The 23,177-nt window shown below is 47.8% G+C and overlaps 2 protein-coding genes across 3 annotated transcripts in view; both read left to right on the top strand.

The window, feature by feature from the left end:
- Positions 1–13,480: 13,480 nt before the first annotated feature.
- SYS1 (SYS1 golgi trafficking protein) lies at positions 13,481–18,031 on the top strand. The gene is given in 4 exon segments (XM_044262954.1): positions 13,481–13,535; positions 13,538–13,893; positions 15,509–15,576; positions 16,779–18,031. Coding segments are annotated over 4 exon segments (705 nt in total). The 5' UTR covers positions 13,481–13,495; the 3' UTR covers positions 17,020–18,031.
- Positions 13,848–23,177, top strand: part of DBNDD2 (dysbindin domain containing 2) — a 40,900-nt gene continuing 31,570 nt past the window's right edge. Inside the window, exons 1-2 of one of the 2 annotated variants that reach the window (XM_044262956.1) lie at positions 14,084–14,263; positions 15,509–15,576. The gene's annotated coding sequence lies outside the window, so the exon portion shown is untranslated. Of the gene's footprint in view, positions 13,894–14,083; positions 14,264–15,508; positions 15,577–23,177 lie in introns of those variants that run through there. The other variant, XM_044262961.1, reaches the window with a different exon arrangement.

Raw genomic sequence — 23,177 nt, 5'->3', positions numbered from 1 at the left:
CAGGCGAATGACCGGGGCGAGTGTGTGGCCCCCCCTCTTATAGGCGGTGGGCGGCCCCCGCCCCGGCCCCGCCCCGCCCCGCCGCCGCACCCCGCCCGGAATTCCCCTGCGAAAGCTGGGCCTCGGGGCGCTGCGCCCGCCCACGCGGCTGGAAACCCCGAGGGATCCGTCCGGCGCGCGCCTGGAGCTCGAGATCTACCCCGAGTCCCTGTCCCCTTTATTTCTTTGATGCCCTGCCAGGCAGGCCCCGAGAGATCACTGTGTCTAAACCCATTTTATACCTGGGGAACTTGAGGATACGGACTTGCCCAGGGTCTTCAGTTTTTAGACCCGCGTTCCTCAAACGCGGTGCGCTCCCCTCTGCGGGTACGGAACACATTCCGCATGGGACGTGAACGTGCGTAGCTTTAAGGGGGCAGCAAACTTACTCTTTTAAAGAGCTAAATGTTTTCTTCTTTGCGGGCCATTCAATCTCTTACAATACTTTGACTCGAATTCCAGCATTGTAGCTCGAAAACAGCTATAAATACTTAAAAAAAGAACGTGGCTGTGTTCTAATAACACAGTATTTATGGAACACTGAAATTTGTATTTCATGTAATTTTCACATGTCACGAAATGTCATCCTTGTTTTGATCCACCCCCCCTTCCAAGATTTAAAAACGTAAAAGCCTTTTTAGCCTTAGGATGGCTGACCTCCGTGTTACGGGATTCTTTTTCCAGATTTTGAAGTTCAGAAAAAGTGTGATCTCTCTAACTGGTCTGCAAGTCTGTCTCAGATCTGCTTCCACCCTTTGTAAAGAAAGTTGTGTGCCTGCCTTACCCCTGCCTTACCCCTTATCCTCCCAAGCAGTAGGGAAGGGCTGGAGGTGGAATCCTCTGGGGCTTCCAGATACAGATATTGTTGGAATTATTAAGGGGGAGCTTCCCATGATAATCAAAGTACCAAAGGTGCCTAGACTTACCTCTCACCCTTACTGATTTGTATTACATGTATCTTTCTAAGGCAGGGGCATGGTTTCATAACCAGAGTATTTTGGTCTCTGTTGGCTAACTGTGAATTCACACACTTCGCAGAGTCAAGAGTTGGGAGTGATCTCTCCTCTTCCTCCCTTAATTATTATCAAAGGTTGAAAATCTCAAGCTGCAGAGATCCTTGACAGTAAAGCAAGCTTCAAATGCCGATCATACTTTTCCCCACGGATTTAAAGGTAAGCAAATTTTTCCAGCTACTCCCTTAGGATTGAGAAATAAACTGAGAAAATGAGTGAATTTCATCTCAGAATAAGACAGCCTTTTGCAAGTCAGATGGTTTTTTGCAATCTTTGCTTTCCACACAATTGAAGGAGGGCCTAATCTAGTTGTCAGTACATAGATCATTAAAATAATTTTTGATGATAGATCACTATGCGATTTTGGTTATCTGTCAACACATCGCTGTAACAAAACTCCTTTTCTTCCCACCAACTTCTTAGAACCAGTGGTGTGCTGGTAAATGTTTAACAATAAATTGGGGGAGGCAGGAAGTGCTAATTTGTACCATTTGCCAAATCTGTGGTATAAATACTCCCACTTAGCTGATTTCAAGCTCCCAGTGTGATGTCATTGAACGTGGAGTTGGTCAGAGATGAGCAATATTTCTACCATGTACAGTGCAAAATAATAGGCACAATAATATCAAGAGCACAGATAACAAGAAGACATAGTGAAATAATTAGGAAGTAATGAGTCTTGAGTACAAAGTATTTCCTTTGTTTTTAATAACTGTAAATTGACATAATTTCATTTTCAGTAATAATCATGTACCCTAAGTTACCTAGCCTCTGTGGGTGCCTAGATCACCCACAAATTTCCTAAAAATTGAAGCAGTACAATCTGACTCTGGTACACCACTGCTTGACAGCTATAAACAATCAAAAGTTGGAATAATATTATTGCTAAAGCTTGTCTTATTCTTGCACAAGCAGTAGCCCTCCAGGGACACGTGGACTAATGGGGAAGGAAACATCCAGTTTTACTTTTTTTTGCTTAATAATTATTTATCAAAATTTTTGAACTGGTTTTACCACTGTAGACATATTTCAGATTGCCCATTTTAAATATGTGCAGTTTATTTTATTTCAGTTATATTTCAAAAAAGCCATTTTTAATCGTTTCAAGGGACTTCAAAAATTTGGAACATATTTACACTGTTTTGATCAATTGCATTTTTACGATAATTATAATGACTGAAAATTTTAAAGCTAGTCTTATGGTCATAGAAGGTAAAATAATGATTCCATTGACATATATGTATTTTTAGGCAGAGAAATATGATAGCTCTATCAATAAGCTATTTAGGCATTAAAAAATACATTATTGGTTGAATGCCTGGCTGGTTCAGTTGGTAGAGCATGTGACTTTTAACCTCAGGGTCATGAGTTCAAGCCGCCCATATTGGGCATGGAGCCTACTTAAAATAAAATAAAAAATACATTATGGTAAAATTTTAATGTGGTGAAACATGGGGTGAAAATTTGAGTTTGAATAGAAAAAAGAATGATATGAAACCATCATTAGAGAAGAGCCTATTCATGATTGATTGATTGATTTTAGTAATCTCTACACCCAACATGGGGCTCAAACTCATGACCCAGAGATCAAGAGTCTCATGTTCTACCCACTAAGCCAGCCAGGTGCCCCGTTCATGTATTTTTTTAAAGGGATGGTTGTAGGTATCAAATTGCTAGGATATTTAATGCAACTGACATAAACATTTTATGTTTAAAAGAATGACATAAACATTTGTTTTTGAGTGTATAAATTTATAATATGTCAGAAATTGCAGCCTTTGTACCTGTTTAAACTCTTGATGGTAAAAGGTTCGCTGTCAACTTAAAAATGTGCAGGAAAGTCCATAGTTGTTCAATAATGATTTGGGAAGCACACTAACAAAAAAGATTGACTACTGACAGCTTAGAGAGCAGAAGCTTTTCCATAAAACCATCCCAACCTCCTGAAATGAAGGAATTGATTTTCCCTTCTCTGATTTCTGAGAATCTCTCTGAAGCATGAAATACATTTGAATATGGTTATTTGTAGATTGGTGGGGTTTTAACCGGTGCTTCTTGGACTGGGGACAAGGGGAAACATGGATGGTCACTACTCCCGTAGGGTATGTGTCTCTATGCAAATATCTGGGGCATGAAACTTCAGATTCTCTCTCCCTGACCCCCAAGAGGCTAAAAACAATTTGAACAGACCAAGGCCTTTTAAGACGTTTTAATAGGTTCTTCTTTGACTTCCATAAATCAAAATGCAGTAATCAAAGGTTTAGTGAACTTAATTAAAGTCCCCAATTCCCTACGTGGTACTGAAGTAAAACACAACAAACAAAACAAAAAGCCAACCAAGCAAACAAACCTCCCCTCTACCCCGTATTAAGGGCCAGAGGTTCTTGATTAAAATCCTGTGTCCTGCACTTGCCAGTTAGAGGAAATTTGAAAGTCCCTTTGCTCCTCAGTGACATGGGGGATAAAAGACCTACCTTTTGGGGTACTTAGGAGGACGAAATAAGGTGAAGTGCTGGGTACCAAGTCCATGCCCACTACATTATGGTGCTTCCTTATTTTCTACCCCTGAGGTGGAGGAAGTCTGGGGGATGGCATGGGCCACACACAGATCCTCCTGCCAGCTTCCTTCCTTTCTTTTCTTTTCTTTCTTTCTTCTTTTTTTTTTTTTTTTAAAAGAAGGTAATCAACAAGGGCGTCTGGGTGGCTCAGTGGGTTAAGCCTCTGTCTTCAGCTCAGGTCATGATCTCAGGGTCCTGGGATCGAGTACCGCATCAGGCTCTCTGCTCATCAGGGAGCCTGCTTCCTCCTCTCTCTCTCTGCCTACTTGTGATTTCACTCTGTGTGTGTCAAATAAATAAATAAAATCTTAAAAAAAAAAAAAAGGTAATTAACAGTTTACAAAGTGCTCCCAAGGCTTTATTTCATTTAATCTATACAACTCCATTCTTTAAAAAAATTTTTTAAGGATATTGCATGTAAATTTATTTGTCTTCACAGATGCTTAAGGCTTAATTTGTTGCAAGCCTTAGATATTAAAAAAATAGATGAATAATTGTAGAATACTTTTGATAGTTTACACATATGGCACACTTTTGCTCAACCCTATGCACCTCAATACGGATTGTGAAAATAAACATATTTTTTAAAAATATTTTATTTATTTATTTGACAGACAGAGATGACAAGTAGACAGAGAGGCAGGCAGAGAATGAGAGGGGGAAGCAAGCTCCCTGCTGAGCAGAGAGCTGGATGCTGGTAGATGTCAGGATCCTCAGACATGACCTGAGCTGAAGGCCGAGGCTTAACCAACTGAGCCACCCAGGCGCCCCAAAATAAACCTATTTTTGATGTGGTGAGCACTGGGTGTTACACCCAACTAATGAATCATTGAACACTTCATCAAAAATTAATGATGTACTCTAAGTTGGCTAATTGAATTTATTTATTTTTTTAATTTAATTTATTTTTTCAGGGTTCCAAGATTCATTGTTTACGTACTACCTCAGTGCTCCATGTAATCCGTGCCCTCCTTAATACCTACCACCAGGCTCACCCATCCCCCCACCGCTCTCCCCTCCAAAACCCTCAGTTTGTTTCTCAGAGTCCACAGTCTTTCATGGTGCGTCTCCCCCTCTGATTTCCCCCAATTCATTTTCCTTTCCTTCTCCTAATGTCCTCCATGTTATTCCTTATGCTCCACAAGTAAGTGAAACCATATGATAATTGACTCTCTCTGCCTGACTTATTTCACTCAGCATAATCTCCTCCAGTCCCGTCCATGTTGGTACAAAAGTTGATTGTTCATCCGTTCTGTGGAGGTGCCAGCTTCCTTTCAAGCAAAGAGACGTGATTCAGGGAGTCAAGAGGCAGCAGGCACCTGAGATCTGGCCTATAATTGGGGTAAACCTGACCCTCTCCCTTTCCTCAGGCCTCCTAGGCCAGAGGTCACCGAGGTTGGGCACACAGCTGGAGCAGCCAGAGGTGTCCAGCCCAAGAAACCACGACTAGTCCTCTCCTTCATGGTTCAGCTCAAGTGCTCCTCTCCTAGGAGGCTTCTCAAAACCTTCTAGCCTTTTCCTTCTAGCTCCCCTCTCTCCCTCCCCCGAGACCCCTGTTACTGCGTCCCTCCCCTTGGAAAACCATGCCTTTCTCTCTTATGTTGGAGATTAAGTGCACAGGCTTCAGGGTCAGAGAGATCTGGGCTCTCATCCTCGCTGTGTGACCCAAGACAAGACACTTTATCTCTCTGTGCCTCAGTTTCTCTTTAGTAACTTGGGAGCCATGTGTTTGGTGTTGTATGGTGTTTAGCACAATACCCACCACAAAAGGATGCCCATTTTTTATGATCACAGAGGTCTCCCTCTAAGAGTCTCGAGTTGGGGAGCTTTCTTGCAAAAAGCTCCTCACACAAAGTAAATAACAGGTAATCATGTCACTATTTTCGGAACAGCTGAGAGAGTGGGCGTGGGGCTCTCTCTCCCAGAATGGTGCCAACCCTCTTTGGTGTTCCTCACTCCATGCAAATTTCTCTTCAGCTCCAGATAATGACAGCCTGGAGTTTCCAGAGGCCGTGGAATGTCCAGCCACTGCCTTGCATAACCGCAGAATCCGGGAACACTGGACAAGGAACGACCCTCCCAGACCGTTCACCCAAACAGCACCCCCATTGTAAGACAGGCAAACCAAGGTCCACACAGTGAGTCAGAATGGTAAAGAATTCTAAAAATAGCCGCACCCCTTCCATTCACTTTCTCCTTGGTTTGTTTTATTTATTTATTTTTGTCATGACACTTTCCTCACCTGACATCATGTCTTTATCCTTTTCCTCGTTTATCGTCTGTTTCCCCACCAGATGTAAGCTCCATGAGAGCGGGAACATGGTCTTGTGCATGGAGGGATCCCTAGCATCTTGCCCAAGATCCGGCCCAAGTTAGTGTCCAGTAAATATTTGTCATATAGATAAATGAATGAACGCCATTTGGTTATTTGTCCTTAGAGATTCAGACACAAGCATTCATTCATTTGCTCATCTATCCAACATTTAATGAATAGCTTCTATGTGAGAGGTTTGTTTGAAAAATCCTGGTGAATGAGACACTGCCCTTGCCCTCCGGCAGGTTCCTGATTAGGGAAGAGTAACTACTGGTGGCTAAGGACCTATTATATTATATCCCAAGCTCTGGGCTGGCAGCACTATGTGCATTTTCTCTGTATGTGCGGCTACAGCAACAGCTGACTGATACAGGATTTAAATCAGGTTTCTCTGATTCAGTCTCACTATGTTGTCCCACTGAGTTGATAGCTCTGATTCCTATTTTCCCCACAAAAAACGTTTCTTAAAACTAAATTCAGTTAATTGACATATAATATATTATTTGTTTCAGAAGTACAGGTCTGTGATTCATCAGGCTTATCTAATACCCAGTCCTCATTACAACACATGAGGAGTCAATGTGTTCATGACCCAGCTACCCCATTCCCCTCACTCACTCTCCCCTCCAGCAACCCTCATTTTGTTTCCTGAGATTAAGAGTCTCTTATGGTTTGTCTCCCTCTCTCGTTTCGTCTTTCCCTCCCTTCCCCTATGATCCTCTGTCTTGTTTCTCAAATTCCTCATATCAGTGAGATCATATGATAATTGTCTTTCTCTGATTGATTTATTTCACTTAACATAATACCCTCTAGTTCCATCCACATCATTGCAAATGGCAAGATTTTGGTTTTTTTTTTTTCTGATGGCTGCATTATATTCCATTGTATGTATACACCACTTCTTCCTTATACATTCATCTGTTGGTGGACATCTAGGTTCTTTCCATAGTTTGGCTATTGTGGACATTGCTGCTATAAACATTGAGGGGCATGTGCCCCTTCGGATCACTACATTTGTATCTTTAGCATAAATACCCAGTAGTGCCACTGCTGGGTCACAGGGTAGCTCTATTTTCAACTTTTTGAGGAACCTCCATACTGCTTTCCAGAGTAGCTGCATCAGCTTGCATTCCCACTATGAGTGTAGGAGGGTTCCCCTTTCTCAGGATCTTCGCCAACATCTGTCATTTCCTGACTTGTTAATTTCAGCCATTCTGACTAGTGTGAGGTGGTATCTCATTGTCCCCACAAAAACGTTTTGAGGTGTTCGTCCCCGGGAGCAGAGAGGAAGATGCTGGGAAAGAGATTGAGAGATGTGTCCCTGAGAACCTCCTGCATACTAAACTTAAGCTTCCCCTGCAATCCCCAACTCTGGCAGCTAGAGAAAAGCACAAATAATAAAAATCCCAACCATTCACAGAGTCCTAGACAGTCCTTCAAAGGGATTTTGTGTAAGTTATTGCATTTACACACCTCAAACTGTCCGAGAAGGTAGTCAGGACTGGTATTATTACAACTAATTTAGAGCTGAGGAAATAAAGCTCAGAGAGGCGAAGTGAGATGTCCCGGTTACAAAGCTTCATCTAAACCCAGATGCCTTGGTTTCTAGCTCTGAGCTCCTTCCAGACACCCTATTTCTTCTGTGTCCTGGACAGAGACCATCATCTGAGCGCTTCCCTGTGGGAGGCATAGCATCATGGGACACGCATGCCACAGCCCAGAGGCTGGAGCGTGGGAAGCAGAGCAGGATGCTTTGAACCCCACTTTATCAACACCCAGCTGAGTTTTCCCATTCCTCTCAACTTTCCCTGCCCCCCTCCCTCGAGGTTTTTTTCTTCCGGCCTTCATCCAACATCCAGTCAAGGTGGAGATAATGCAACTATTTTCTAGATGCTACAGAGATCAGAATCTGTTCTTTGCAAACAGCAAAAGCTGTTGGTGCAGCAGAAATGGGGCAATGAGGTAAAGGTTGTCAGCTAAAGCCTCCTCAGCCATTTGACTTATGACATTGGGCAGTCCACCCACACCACTGTTTCCTCTTACAATAAATGAGAATCCTCCCATGACGGCGGGGCTGTGACCAACACTTCTCCTTCCCTGGCACATCTTTGCCCCTGCTAACTCCACTCATCTTCACGGTCTACTACTTTTACCACTTCCTCAGAAAAACCTTCCCCTGAGGCCAAATTGTCTTCCTGCCCAACTTCTTTGACATCGTTTTCTTTCCAGCATTCACTACAACTTCTATTTCTACCATTACCATTCTGTTTTCTGGCTTTGTTTTCTAGCAGGGCCTGCTACATAGTAAGTACTGGGTATATATTTGTTGGATGAGTGAATGAATGAATCTGCTTTCCTCCTCTCCTCCCTCCTGCCTCCCCCGTCTTTCTCCTACACGAGAATATACACTCAATGAGGTCAGAGTTTTTCTTTACTTTATTCAGTTCTGGCACATAGTAAATGCTCAATGAATATTTATCAAATGACTGATTGATTGATGAAAAGGGAGGTGAAAAAAACCCAGCTTTTCTTTTTAAAATAAAGCCCTGAATTCTTCACGTCAGATCAAGATATAATTTCTAGGAAGGAGCAGAAAATATAGTACATGGTAGGGTCAGGAAGCCTGGGGAGTGGAGCAACTGTTTTCAGAAAATCTCACTTCTCTTTCTCCGGGAGTGTCTTAGACCTGGTAACCGATCCCTGAAAAAGAGTTCTTTTTTTTTTTTTTTTTTTTTAAGATTTTAAAAAATTTATTTATTTGACAGACAGAGATCACAAGTAGGCAGAGAGGCAGGTAGGGAGAAAGAGAGAGAGGAGGAAGCAGGCTCCCTGCTGAGCAGAGAGCCTGATGTGGGGCTTGATCTCATGACCCTGAGATCATGACCTGAGTTGAAGACAGAGTCTTTAACTCACTGAGCCACCCAGGCACCCCTGAAAAAGAGTTTTTTATTTTAGAGAAAGAATACTGGGGTGCCTGGGTGGCTCAGCCAGTTAAGCATCTCTCTTTGGCTCAGGTCATGATCATGGAGTCCCGGGATGGAGTCCCAGCATTGGGTGCCTGCTTCTCCCTCTCCCCCTGCTTGGGCTCTCTGTTTCTCTCTCTCTGTCAAATGAATACAGAAAATCTTTTAGGGGCACCTGGGTGGCTCAGTGGGTTAAAGTCTCTGCCTTCTGCTCAGGTCATGATCTCAGGGTCCTGGGATCAAGCCCCGCATTGGGCGCTCTGCTCAGCACAGAGCCTGCTTCCTCCTCTCTCTCTGCCTGCCTCTCTGCCTACAGGTGATCTCTGTCTGTTAATTAAATGAATAAAATCTTAAAAAAAAAAAAAGAAAATCTTTTAAAAAGAGAAAGCGAGAGAAACAATGTCCCCAGAGGCCCAGCCACCTGCTTGTATCCCTGGCAGCATCCGCCCTTCACAGAGAGATGATTTCAGAAAAGCGCTGACCCTTGAGCTTCAGGTTCCTCATCTGTGAAATGGGGAAAATGTATACACCTACCTCCCCAGAGTGTTGGGACGACAGGAAGATCACGTAGGTGAAAGCCCTGTGTGAACTGTACTGTCGAGTGCACTTCCCACTATGCCTCAGGAAGAGGGAGCATGTGGAGTCAGGTTGGCCTGGGTTGGCGTTCCCGCTCTACCACTCACTGGCTGTGTGGCCTTGGGTAAGTGGTGTCCTTTCTCTGAGCCTTGGCTTCTTTATCTGTTAAGTGGGACCATGACTTGTATCTACAATTTCCAAGCTTGTTTTGGAAGTTTAGTAAGAATCAAGTGAGATCATATAAGTGTCTGGCTCACAGTGGGTAACTCAGCAAATGTTCCTCAGAGGCACACACAGCCCTTAACCTACCCCGGGTGGCTCAGTCAGCTAAGTGTTCGATTCTTGATACAAGCTCAGGTCATGATCTCAGGGTCATGAAATCAAGCCCTGCATCAGGCTCTGCATTGAGCATGAAGCCTGGTTAAGATTCTGTCTCTCTCTCCCCCTCCCCCCTTTGCCCCTCCTCCACTCTCTGCTCCCACTCTCTCTCTAAAAAAAATACTCTGGGTCACAAAGTGTTCTTAGTCTGAGAGGGAAAGCAGACAACGATGATTTCTTTCTCTCCAGTTTCTCTTCGGGGAGAGGTAATCACTGGCCAGAACCCATGCAGAGGACAGGCAGCCAAATGCAACCTCCCACATGGAGTTTCCGAAAAGTGTGAGCGCAGAGTTGCATAACCTGTCCCTGAGAGTATCTCTCCTGAAGTGTTTTCATCAAACATTCCCTGAAAGGGATCACGTGGTGGCCTAAGGAAGGAGGAAAGGAGAAAAGAGAGGGAGTTGGAGAACCCTGCAGGTGGGGTGGGATTAAGAAAGGAAGGTACCTCATTTACTGAACTCCTACTGTATACCAGGCACTGGGCTCACGCTATCGGACACCCACTTTGATCTTCCCCATAAATCTGAGAGATCAGATGTTACTACTCCCGCATTCCAAGGGAAGAAATAATTAATATTGCTAATGTTTACCTAATGCTGACTGCCCATCAGATAGTAGTAGCGTGAGCACGTATTTGATCCTCAGGACAAACCAAAGCATGGGTACTATTCTTATCATCATTTTAATAGAGAAGGAGACTGAGAGTCAGAAATGAAGTAGCTTCCCCAAGGTCACCTAGCAAGATAGTAGTGGGGCTAGGATTCGAATATAAGTGGGGCTCAAAGCCCACAGACTTGTATGAGGACATCCCCCAAGGGATTTATGCGGAACGTGATCCCAACAAGAATCGGCCTTATAAACCCACAGTGGGAGTTTGGTGTGGAAGTGACGTAAGTGACCAAGTAACCAGAGGCACTCTTCTTCTCTGCACCCTGAGGACAGTTTGTCCCAGCTTGTGGCTGTTTGTCATTCGGTCTCTGACCTGAAGTTTAAAATTTCATTCATAAGTTTGGAACCACAAACCCAGCAGCGTGGGAAGGGCCCTTGGAGATCAGCTATTCTAGTCCAACGCCCTCAGATTACAGATGGGAAAAATCCCTGAGGCCTAAAGAGAGCCGTGGACATGGCAAGGTCACAGAGCAATTTTCTGTTAGAAGAGGATTTCGTTTGAGGTCAATTACAGATCATCTTGTTCTGTAATTACCAAATGTTGGCTCTACCTCTGAATCACTTGGGGAGCTCTTTATACATCCAGATTTCTGCGTTCTGCTTCTGACGATTCAGATTTTGGTTTGCAACAAGGCCTGGGAATCGGACAATATAATATGTTCCTCAGCTGATTCAGATGGCAAAAGGCCAGGGACTGCATTTGGAAGTTGGAGTCCAGTTCTCCTCCATCATTTTATACTTTGGCATACTAAGACGGGTCTTGCCCAGGGTCTTATGGCAGGTCACTGGGGCCCTAGTTCAGGCTTTGTGATCCTTCTTCTTCTCTAGGCTTCCTGTGGTCAGATTCTCAAAATGGGCCAAGGAGTTTGGCTAAGGGAGTTACTGTGGTTTTCCCCAGCTCTTGGTTTCCTTGTAACCCAGATTAAGACAGAGAATGGTGCTCCATTTCCCAAGCTTGGGAAGATGGAATTCAAAAGCTGAAATCCTACAGGTAAAAGGAAACTGCAATAGGCTGTCCTGTAGGCCCACGGGGCTTTCCCAAGGCAAGCTCTACGCTCCAGGAATGACGTCAGACTCTAGCTATTCAGTGCCCTAACGCCTCAGGCTACCTGCGTTTTCCATTGCCGGAGAATGGCTAGGGAGGGCTTTCCATCTGTGGGAGGAGATGGGTGGAGAGGGCCCAGCTGTGATTCGAGGGGGGGCCTGACTCACGAGGAACCAAACATTCCCGAACCTGAAAGACCAAGCTGCTTTCGGGAACTGAGTCAAACCTCTCAAGCACTTTTCCTGAGCTTCTCCCTACTCCACCACTTATTTCACCCTCCCCCCCAACCCCCGCTTTGGGGATGGTTATTTGGGTTTTGGAGTGTGGTGTCTTGGGTTCAAATCCCTGCTCAATTTCTTAGGAGCTGCCTTACCTACGTAGAGTCACACTCCCTTTCTAGGCCTTTGTTTCTTCACCTTTAAAAAAGATGGGTAATACCCACTTTCTCGGATCATGAGGATTAAACAAGATCACATACGTATTTGATAAACAGAAGATGTTTTCTCAGAAAATGGGTCATCAGTGGACCAGAGGGATTTGAATATATTTTTGTGGATCCAAATCGAGGCGCCTTAAAGAATGGTTGAACTGGAAAGCACCTCAAATCTTTGGGTCTTAAGGACTTCCAAACTGGAATTCAAGGGAACTGTTTACGGTATTTCTAAACGATAAGGAAAACCACATACTTACTCTTGATATAGTCTCACTTTTCTTTACTTTTGTCTGGAATAGTATCAATTCAAGGTGATAAATATGATTATCTCATGCTATTCAGAGTTCTGATTGGCAGTTACATGTGTCTTTGATAAGTTTTTTTTTTTTAATGGGGAACTAATTACCCATTCAGGGTAGACTGAATGTTGGCAAACGTTAATGTTGTCTAACTCCTCATTTCGTAATCAGGAAAGCTGGGGTTTAAGAAGGAAGTGGCTTTCTAGTCACGCAGCTCGTAGAGCTGGCTCTAAAACCCACATTCTTTCCCCGGAATCAGTTACTTCCCTTCTTTCCATTCTGGAGAAGGGGGATCTAGGCTCAATGAAGTTGAGAGGTTTGGGTCGGCTGGGACAGGAATAAAGTGATTCATCAATTTGCTATTACTCTTTCTGTTTTGACTCATTCAGCAAATATTTACTGACTGCGTACACTCTGTGGACTCAGGAGAAGGTGGAGAGAAAACAGTTACTGTGGCAGGCAGGGTCATAATGTGCTTCCAGGTATGACTTCAGAACCTGTCCTTTTTTCTCTTTTGAATATATATGTATATATAAATATAAATGGATACCTATGTTATAAAGCACCCACTACATTGCCTCCTAATAATCAGGTTGTGTCAGAGGGCAGGGATTGCCCCAGTCGTACGTGTCCAAACCTTCCTGGCACCCAGTAGCAGGTTCATTTAAAGTTATCCCAGACTCTTACTAGGAGAAAGAAAATAGAACCTATATTTAGAAACTCATTAATTCCTAAACTTCTTTACCTGGCTCTTGCCTACCCTCTCCCTACTCTCCTGGTTGCCCCTCTTTTCTTCAAGATTCCCCTGTAGAGGGCACGCAAGCTCTACCGCTCTTGTGCCTCACTTCCGTTCGCTTTCACCCTTCATCTTGCGCATGTGCCAACTTCCCTTCCCGGCGGCCGTACACCGGTGGAGTTGGCTGGGCCAAAGATTGCACCCACTACGCCTGCGCACTATAGGCTCCGCCCCCTCCACCGCCGTCCCCGGAAACGCTTCCTTCCTACGCCGTCGCCGCTGCTGCAGCCGTCGTCGTTGGACCTTTGCCTCTCTAGGCCGGTAGGGCTTCTCCTCCATGGTCCTGTCTGTCACCGCTGTTTGGGGAACCAGCCGGTGAGGCTGGGCCGCGCTCGGACACTTCGACCGTCGAGTCGGTCACCGGTGAGTGAGCCCCGAAGGAGCCTGCGGACGGGCGGGCCGAGCAGCTGGAATGGGCAGGATTTTCCCTCACTCTGGGAATGGGTCTGTCCACCCCCCCACCCCCCTCCCGGAATGGGCTCGCCCCTTCAGTCCTGTCCCTCCTCCCGGGCGGGGCGGTGTTGCTATGGGGACGGCCTGCTGGCTGAGGCCCGGCGTGTGTCCTCGCAGGTGCCAGGGCGGCCCTGGGTCCATGGCGCGGCAGCGCTGACCCAGGCCCCAGGTGGCGGCCGGGCCCCGAGGGCCGGCATGGCGGGCCAGTTCCGCAGCTACGTGTGGGACCCGTTGTTGATCCTGTCGCAGATCGTCCTCATGCAGACCGTCTATTACGGCTCGCTGGGCCTGTGGCTGGCGCTGGTGGACGGGCTGGTGCGCAGCAGCCCCTCGCTGGACCAGATGTTCGACGCCGAGGTAGGGTCCCCTGGACGGCGCGGTCTGAGTCTCAGCCTCATGGGGTCTGCTTTGTGGGTCCGACACCGCTCCCTCCTCTCCCCACCCCGGGATCTAGCCGTGGCTGGACCACCATCTCGCTCTGTGACCCAGGGAAAGGGACCTCTTCTTTCTGAGCCTCAGGTGCCCCATCCATAAAAATGAAAGCACTGAGAACAAAGGCAGATTATTCGTACAGAGGAAAGGGCCTGGATATCCTAAGGAACAGTCCTGCATTCCAGGCAACGTGATGCATCTCGTGGGACACTCTGAGGAAGTGACTTCACTTCCCTGCCTGCAGATTCTCAGGTGCCAAATTGAAGAGAGGGAGGATGAAAGAGCATTCATGGAGGTATTATGGAAACAGCCTGGACTTTGGAATTGGGCCCCGGTTTAAATTCCTCTTACTACCTGTGTGATGTGGGGCAAGTGCTGTCCCCTCTGAACCAACGTGTTCCTGTCTGCAAAAGCATGGCAGAGCTCATGGATTGCCATACAAAGAGCCTGTACTTTGGATTCAGAAAGGTTCAGCGTCCCATCTGGGTCTAACTACACTAACCATGGGGATTTGGGCAAGTTGCTTCACCTTTCTGAGCCTGTTTTCTTTCCTGGAAACTGGGCGGAATCATTCTCAGCACAACGTTATGAGGCCCAGAGACCCCGGAGGTATCTAGGAAGGTGAAAGTGCTTTATCAAGTAATGGAGGGCTAGGAAATGGTTGCATTTGAGAGGCAGCTGTGGTGTATGGAAATGAGCACAGCTCTCGGGGCCAGGAGATCGGGAATGCAATCTTTGCTCCTGCTGCTGTTCTCTGTGTGGCGCTTGGGCAAGGTATTATCTGAAAAGGGGTAACAGTAATGTTAACAATAGCTTTGCGAGGCTGTTGTGAGGATAACAGGAGATTATCAAAGTCTGAGGTCTTTGTAAGCTGACGATGCTGGGCAGATGTTTGGTATTCAGTAGTATTGTCTCGAGAGTGGTGGAAGTTGCACACACACTGGGTGCCCAGTAGTAGCCTATTAGGAGCCTCTCTCCTCCTGGGAAGGGCCTTAGGGAATCCTGGGCGTTGTTGAAGAGCCGTCTCACACACACGACCTGGATCCTAGAGCAGGGGTTGGTGGACCTTGAAGGACAAGATAGTGAGGGTTTTAGGTCACAACTACTGGATCCTGCCATTGCAGTGCAAAAGTAGCCAGAGACAGTACTAAGCAAATAGGTGTGGTGTGGTAGTGTTTCTGTAAGACCTTATTTACAAAACTACGTGTCTGACTGGTGGGGCCTCAGTTTGCCAAGCCCTGTCTTAGTCCTTACTCTTGCCGTTTACTTACTGTATCACTTTGGGCAAATTACTTAACATCTCTGAACTTTTGCTTTTCCTTTGTAAGTCTCTTCTTGGCTGCTGTTTGGGGTCAAATGAGATACCATAGTGGGTGTCTGTGAAAGCACCTTGTTGGAAATAGGCTGCCATGCAGATGCAGGGCCCTGTTGTCTTCTGTGCTGCGGGAAGAATGCGTTTTCCTTAGGAGGTCCTGGAGCCTGGAGCTCTGCCAAGCCAAGTCACTTTTCCAGCATATTTCCATTTGTGATTCCCCCTCAGATCCTGGGCTTTTCCACCCCTCCAGGCCGGCTCTCCATGATGTCCTTCATCCTCAACGCCCTCACCTGGTGAGTATCACCAGTTTTGCTTTCCAGCTTTTGGGGTCCTAGCACTGGAACTAACTTCCTAAATTCAGACATGAGACAGGCTGGCACTTGTTCCTGGGGAGTGGTGGACTAAATTGGGTGGCAAAGACCAGTTGTGGGACTGGCTTCATTATAGGGCTCCTTCCATTATGATTTTGCTTTAGCTGGAAAGCTCTTACATCACTCTGCATGCTGCCTGTGGGTTAACTTCCATCTCGGATCACTTCCCTGTTGTGGAACGAGGTGAGGAAGGATTTGGACCAGTAGTCAGGAGGAGTCAAGTTCTGTTCTTGGTCCGTGTGCCATGGGCCACGTTACTTCCCTCCTCTCTAGGCCTCGGGCTCCTCGTCAGTACACCTGAGAGCTTTGACTGGGTAACATTTAAGGCCACTTGTGACCATTGCCTGCCTCTTGAGAGGCAGTCTGGCAAACTGATTAAGATCTCAGCTTCTGAAGGCAGACTAACTTGGCTTTGAATCTCAGCTTTCCCACTAGTCTAGGGACTTTGGACAGTTATCTCTCTAGGCCCCAATTTCCTCATCAGTAAAATGAGGCAAATGATATTACCTATCTCATAGTTGTAAGGGTTGAATGAATTCATTCATGGGAAGTACTTGGAACAACACCTTGCACATTACTGTTCTTGACCCTACACTGGAGATTGAAAATGGGTTGGCTGACTATGACCTGAATTTGGCTCCTGGATATGTTCTGTTTGGCATTCCACAAATAGTGTTTAAAATATTTTTCCATTTAGTTGAAAGTCAGGATGTTTTATATATAAAATCCAGATTTCTGGCTTCTTTTGAAAAACGGGAAGATCACTTGATTCCAGGCCAACCTTCCAACATGAGGATTTGTCCATCTGCAAGTAGCTTGTTGTCCCCACTTTCAGTGGCCCGTGTATGCTTCAGGGTGCCACAATCCCCACAGTCCCTAGGATTCCCCTGAGGGACAGTTACTATTTCTTATCAAGCTTATACTTTTGTTTTTCTTCTACTCAGCCTGATTCCCTCCCAGCATTACCTGCCAGCTCTCTCTAGGCATCTAACAATGTAACCCTTGCTTCACACTTCTCTTGCTTGCTTCTGACCACTATGCTGTTATCTTGATTGTCTCTACTCCCCAAATGATCTAAGGCCAGGACAACCCAGTGATAACTCACTGCTGTCCTCTCCCCACAGTGCCCTGGGCTTGCTGTACTTCATCCGGCGAGGGAAGCAGTGTCTGGATTTCACGGTCACTGTCCATTTCTTTCACCTCCTGGGCTGCTGGTTCTACAGCTCCCGTTTCCCCTCGGCGCTGACCTGGTGGCTGGTCCAAGCCGTGTGCATTGCACTCATGGCTGTCATCGGGGAGTACCTGTGCATGCGGACGGAGCTCAAGGAGATCCCCCTCAACTCAGCCCCTAAATCCAATGTCTAGAATTGGGTCCTTTGGACGCCTGACTGGGCACTTGACCCCACCCTCCCACCCCACCTCCCCCAACACCTTGGGCTGCTCAGATTCTCCAGACGAGGTCCAGCTCAGGTCTGAGGGGAACCCTGGAAATGTGAAGTCTCTGTTGGTGTGGGAGAGATAGTGAGGCCCCGTCAAGAAGGCAGGTAGCAGTCAGGACCACAGCTGCAAGAATGGCCTCTGTCTGCTGAAGCCTGGCTGTCTGGAAGGTCAGCAAGGGGACCTCTGTCAGGGTAATAACAGAATTGGAACCATGTCATTCTTGAGCCACCATACCTGTCACCAGCCTGTTATTTTAAAAAAAGAACCAAATCAAGGATATCTGATTGGAGCAAACCACTCTTCTAGTCATCTGTCTTACCTTCCCGGGACAGCTGTTACCTTTGCCATGTTGCTGAACTGCCAGCTATTCTGTTTGGAGAAACATTCGGTTTCTGGATCCGTAGCCACAGAAAGAGACAGAGGTACAAAGTATTAGGCTGCGGTCGGGGAGAGCACAGCAGATGGAGGCATCAAGCACAAGGAAAATGCACAGCCTGTGTCCTGCTATACGCATGTGTGCACACACCCATGAACCCATGACTAATTTTCTTCCAGTTCTCTCTACCGGGTCCCCACCTGCTGCCAGCTTTCGACAGAGCAGGCGACAGGACCCAGAGAAGAGTCCCAGCATCGCTCCTGGTCCACCCTTCGTGACAGAGTCACTGCCTCTTCTCTAGGAATGACTAGGCACCCCAGCTCCCTCCGGACCTCACTTCTGGCAATAGTTCCTTTTTCCTGCCTTCCTGGGAATTCTGCAGTGGGAAGGGTGTGATGGGTGCCCAGAGACAGGAAGCCCAGCCTTCCAGCTTGGGTTGTGCTGATAGTGCTGAGGCAAATAGGAGTTTGCTGCTAAGGTTTCTGTTTGGGGAGGCATGTCCTCTGTGAGGGGCTTGCAGCTGTCCCTCCTGTGTACATAAATACAGTATTTTCCACGGTTCTGCCTGTGCTTACTTTGTACTGCTGTGGCGGGGCCGGTGAGAGACCTGCACAGCCAGACAGGGTAGCTATAAAGAATGATTAGGCCACCTCCTCCTCTTCTAGACCCCAGATTGTTCTTCCATTTGGTGAAAATACGAAGTGCGGGGAATTCCTGTCCTACCCCGCCATCTACGGCCACCTCTGCTCTGCCTTGGGTGAACTGCCATGACTGAGTTTCCTTTTCCTAGCCAGTGATTTCTCAATGTGTCCGGTGGAACACACTTGGTCTAGACCCACTTCTGTACTGAAACCATCAGTGTTCCTCTTCGGGCCTTCTGGAGTCTGCCAAGAGTGTGGTCAGCTTTCAGCTTTGCAGTGTTAAGGCTTCACAGATGAGTTTTGCTCTCTGCCCACGAAGCCTTTCTAGCTTCCTGGCTCCCAGCACTGCAGAGTAGGGAGGTGAGGCTGACACGATGAAGGTTTAAGAGTGAACATGTTTGTGGGAGACAGGGAGGGTGCTAGGGGGCGGCACTGCAGTAGCTCGGTGCTCTGGCCAAGCTGGAAGGAAGCAGCTTGTTAATGGGGCTTGAATCCTGTCTGCACAGTCTAGCAGATAAAGCCAACTGAGGTGACTTCCCCTGGGATGGTGGATTTCCCCCAGACACTACAAACCATAAAGGCATGTGGCTAACGTTTTTTGGGGAAGGTCACCAGAGCACAGGTCATGTGGCTGCTGTCTCCCTTGGTCAGCCGGGGGCTGGTTGCTCCAGCTGTGTTGGCACACATCTTTGGGAGTTTCCTTCAGAGACCTGAGCCTGTTCTGCCTATCTTCTGTAAAGACAAACTTTGCCCCTTGAGTGGTAATTTGGTTTTTAGAAACTGCCAGAAGTCAGGGGAGCCAACTTTTTTCCTTCAACAATACAATGACAGAGCTGGGTGACAGGAGTGAAAAATGTGTGACCTTAGTGAAATTTTTTTTTTTTTTAATTTTATCTATTTGAGAGAGGGAATGAGCACAAGCCAGGTGGAGAGGCAGAGGGAGCAGCAGATTCCTCACTGAGCAGGGAACCCAATGTGACGCTCAATCCCAGAACCCCGGGATCATGACCTGAGCTGAAGCCAGACATTTAACTGACTGAGCCACCCAGCTGCCCCGAAATTGTTGTGACTTTCTAAAATAACAATAAAAGCAGTGTCTAGAGGCAAGTTCCAGAGAGAACTGGACAGTGGCAGGGACATGTTTGTCATTTTATTTATTTCATTGTTTAATATATATATTATTAAAGTATTTATTTATTTTAGGGAGAGAGAATTCCAAGCAGACTCTGCTGAGCAGGGAACCCGATGTGGGGCTTGATCTCATGACCCTGAGATCACAACCGAAGCCGAAAGCAAGAGTCTGATGCCCAACGGGCAGCACCACCCAAGTGCCCCGTTAGTTATTTTAGTAATAAATAGCTGGGCTTAATCGATGTGCAGCAGTGGGCTAAGAGCATTACATGTTGTTTTCTTAATCTTCACAACAACCCTCAGAAGTAGGAAATACCATCTGTATCTTCCAGATGTGGACACGAAGGCATTTGCCCCAGGTTATGTGTTAGGAACTGTCAGACCCAGGATTTGGGCTCTGGTTCTAACCAACTCATTCTGAAAACATTAAAGGATGTGCAAGTTCTTCAGTTTTAGTCTTTCACCTCTCACCTCTGCCTTCCACTGTATTTATTTTTTTTAAATACGAAGGATATGTAGTGCTTTGTAAACACTTGAGTTTTCCAAGAAGAACTGATAGACTGTATTAAATATGGCCACAGAGTCCCAAGTGAACCACAAGCCCCACAGTGTCCCAAGTGAATGTAGGAAATGGTTTTATTTCCAAAGGATAAAGGAAAGTTAGCTCTACCCCGCCACTGAGTTGGTGTATCTCTTGACTTTCTAGGGGATCTGAAGTGTGGACCTCCTTTCATTTCCCACCCCCTAGCCCCCTACTACCTCAGGTTCCATTTGCAGAGGTGGGGGGGACACTAGTGCGTAGCTGGTGCTCAGAATAGTTTATGATCCGGAGGGAAGATGGGAAAGGAGAAAGGGATGTCTAGCTCAGAGGGTGCCCCTAGCTCCCAGTTCTGGGCAGTCCTGTCTGGATCAGAGCCAAATGGGGGCTGGGGTGGCAGCCAGCTGATGCCAGGGATTGGGGTGGGAAGGCCCACATGAATCCTGTCAGGTGCACAGTTGAAACATGCTCCCCTGGAAGCACTTCAGCTGCTCAGTGACCTCCCAGATCAGAGTAGCTTCCTCTAGCGGGCCCAGGGGGCAGTCCATGCACAGACAAGGATCTCCTCCCTGTATCTGTAGCCCAAGGAGCACAGAGCTTCAGGGGCAGGTGCAGTATGGGCAGACTGAGGGCACAAGAGAGGCCCTCTGTGTAGAGGGAATTAAAGCCTTGCTTGGAGATTTTTTGTAGGAAAGTAGCAAGTGGTGGTGAAAACAACATTTAGACAGGAATGGGTAGGGGTTGCTGAGAGTTTGGATCCCTGTCCTGCTACTCTATGGCCAACAAAGAATTGTAGGGGGCGTGGGGAACTTGGGTGACTTGGCCAGTTAATTGTCCAACTCTTGATCTCTGCTCTCCATCTCAGGGTCATGAGTTAAAGCCCTGTTTGGGCTCCATCCTGGGTGTGGTGCCTACTTTAAAAAAAAAAAAAAAAATGAGTTGCAGGGCCCGTAGGACTTGAGAGAGCTACAAGGGAGTGCAGGGTTAAATCCTGGGTCCCATTAGTAGCTGTGAGGATTTAGATAAGCTGCTTGACAAGGAAACCTTGGTTTCCTTGTTTGTAAAATGGGGATAAGCTAGCAGTTCCTGTGTTGTGAAGATTCAATGAGATACTTCGAGTAAAGTACTTAGCACGGTGCATGGCAGGTAGGAAGTGATCCAGAAATCTTGGCACTTCTAGTTACTGGACCCCTGCCCCATCTCTCCTCCTTTTACGGAGACACCTTTCTCCCCAGCCTCAGTGTTCTCAGCTGTTAAATGGGGGACAGGTTTGCCCTTGATCGGGATGCAGCTACCAAGTACTGCGTGCGTTCCTAAGTGCCATCCACTGCAGAGTGACTTCTGTGTGTTCTCACTTAATGCAGTGGGACAGACACCATTATGTTCCCATTTTGCCCACAAAGAAACTGAAGACTAGGAGTAAACAACTTGCCCTAACATCACACAGCTGATGAGAAGCCAGGCCTGTCTGCCTCAACAGCCTCATCCTTGCACGCTCCAATCATGTTTCATGGTAGGTGATCCGGAATAGGAGAGGGACAGTCTCTGGAATCCAGATGTCATTATAACAAAAGGCTGTGAATGTGAACATAAGACTGGCTTTTTAACAAGCAGCTAATTCCCATAAAGGTGAGCAGTTAGGCCGGTGCTCGTGAGTGAGAAACAAGGGGCTTTATCGGGGCACAGCGCCGGGAGAAGGCAGGAGAAAGAGGACAGACATTTGTTTAACGTAGCACAAACTGGCTTAACGTACATCAAGCCTGATTTGCTCGAAACCCTGTGGAATAGATATTAGTATCCCTATTTTATAAACTGATGAAGTAGGCTCAGAGAGCTCAGACGATTTCTAAAAGTCACTCTGAATCAAATGCTTCAATTTCCCCCCCAGTTAACTGGTAGGGAGCCGTTTCTGGGGGTGGTGTCCTCCGAAGGCTGAGATCTGTTGCAAACTCCTGCCCAAAGCAGGATCTCACTGAGCCCAGAAGAGGAGCCTCACTTTGAAATAGTCAAGCACAGGGAAGGTGGTAACGGGAGGACCTTAGCTGTGGAGCTGTGGGACTGTGGGAGACAGGCTGAGGCCCAAGCGCCAGCTCAGGTGCACTGCTGGGAGCCATTCACACCGCAGCCTGCATCCTGGTCCCTCCCCGCAGCGGTACCCGGGATCCCAGCCTCACCAGCCTCAGCACACAGGCACGGCCCATCCAACTGCTGTCCTTGGGCCCAGCTCTGGCTCCCTCTGCGGCAAAGTGGAAGCTGCCAATCTTACCCACGCCTTTCAGGTCCTCACTTGGGGCTCCCGGGGCAGGCTCCCAGGAAGACTAGTGCAGGGGGTCGCGAGCCCGGAGTTATTTGGTTGGCGCGCGCTGCCCTGATTGCGCGCAGACTGACGTTCGCGCAGAGGTTGATGGAATGGTGGGTGCTGGGGGTGGAAGGGCGAGGGGGGCGATGTTCGAAGACTGGTGGGATTGATGGCCAGCAAGGAAACCGAAACGGCGACTACCCAGGAGTGGGCCGGGGTGCGAGCCGAGCGGGAAGACAGCTCGGATCCGAGTGGAGGTTGCGGGGAGGCGGCTGCGCGGGGGAGGCGCGCGGAGGCTCGCAGGAGCCGAGCGGGGCAGGGCGGCAGCGAGCGGCCCCGAGCAGGCAGGCTCAGGCTGGCGGCGCCGCCCAGGGCTAACGCGGTGCGTTTCCGGCCCCGCGGGCCCCGGGAGGAGCAGTCTCAGAGCCGAGAGCTCCGGGGAGGAAGAGGGTGCAAACGGGCGGGTTCGGGGAGACCCCTGCCATCTTCCTCCCTCCCGCGCCAGGCACCTGCTCCACCGCCTGGGGGCTTCGCGGGGGGGTCTCTGTGCCCCTTGGTCGCTGTGCTGCTTTCTTGAGGGTGCCACTCCGCGCACCTGCCTTCAGGGGAAGATCCCCAGATAGCCCGGGTTCCCTGGGCTTTCCCTCTTCCCAACTGCACGTTCAGGGCTATGTCTCCTTGCCGACTGAGGGCGACCCCGACTGGATGGGGTCGACCGGGCCTTGGGGTTGGGGGGGTGGGCGTGTCGTGTCCCACGGGAGCTGTAGAGCCCAAGCCCTGACACTAGGCCTGACATTTCGAGGCCCAGCTGACACGCATTTGTTGACACCCGACGCCGCAGTAACCGGGGTACAATGCACGTGAATGACGGGCTGGATGGGTGCGCTCTTGTGCCGTTTTCCTTTCTTCGGAAAATGGAATGGGGAGCAGCCCGCAGTTCTAGATTGGAGCTCTGGCCCCGTCAATTCCTCGTCGTGTGGGCCAAGTCCCCTTCCGCCTCGGCGGCGCCACGGGCTGTCATCTCGTTGGCTTGCGGGGCCATTGTGAAGCATCTGGCACCCAGAAAGTACCTGACAAACGACCCAGAAAGTCCCTTCT

The sequence above is a fragment of the Neovison vison genome, chromosome 8, assembly GCF_020171115.1.
Source record: "Neovison vison isolate M4711 chromosome 8, ASM_NN_V1, whole genome shotgun sequence".
Taxonomy (NCBI): Eukaryota; Metazoa; Chordata; class Mammalia; order Carnivora; family Mustelidae; genus Neogale; species Neogale vison.
The sequence above is the reverse complement of the archived record's forward strand: the minus strand, read 5'-3'. Positions and strand labels throughout refer to the sequence as shown.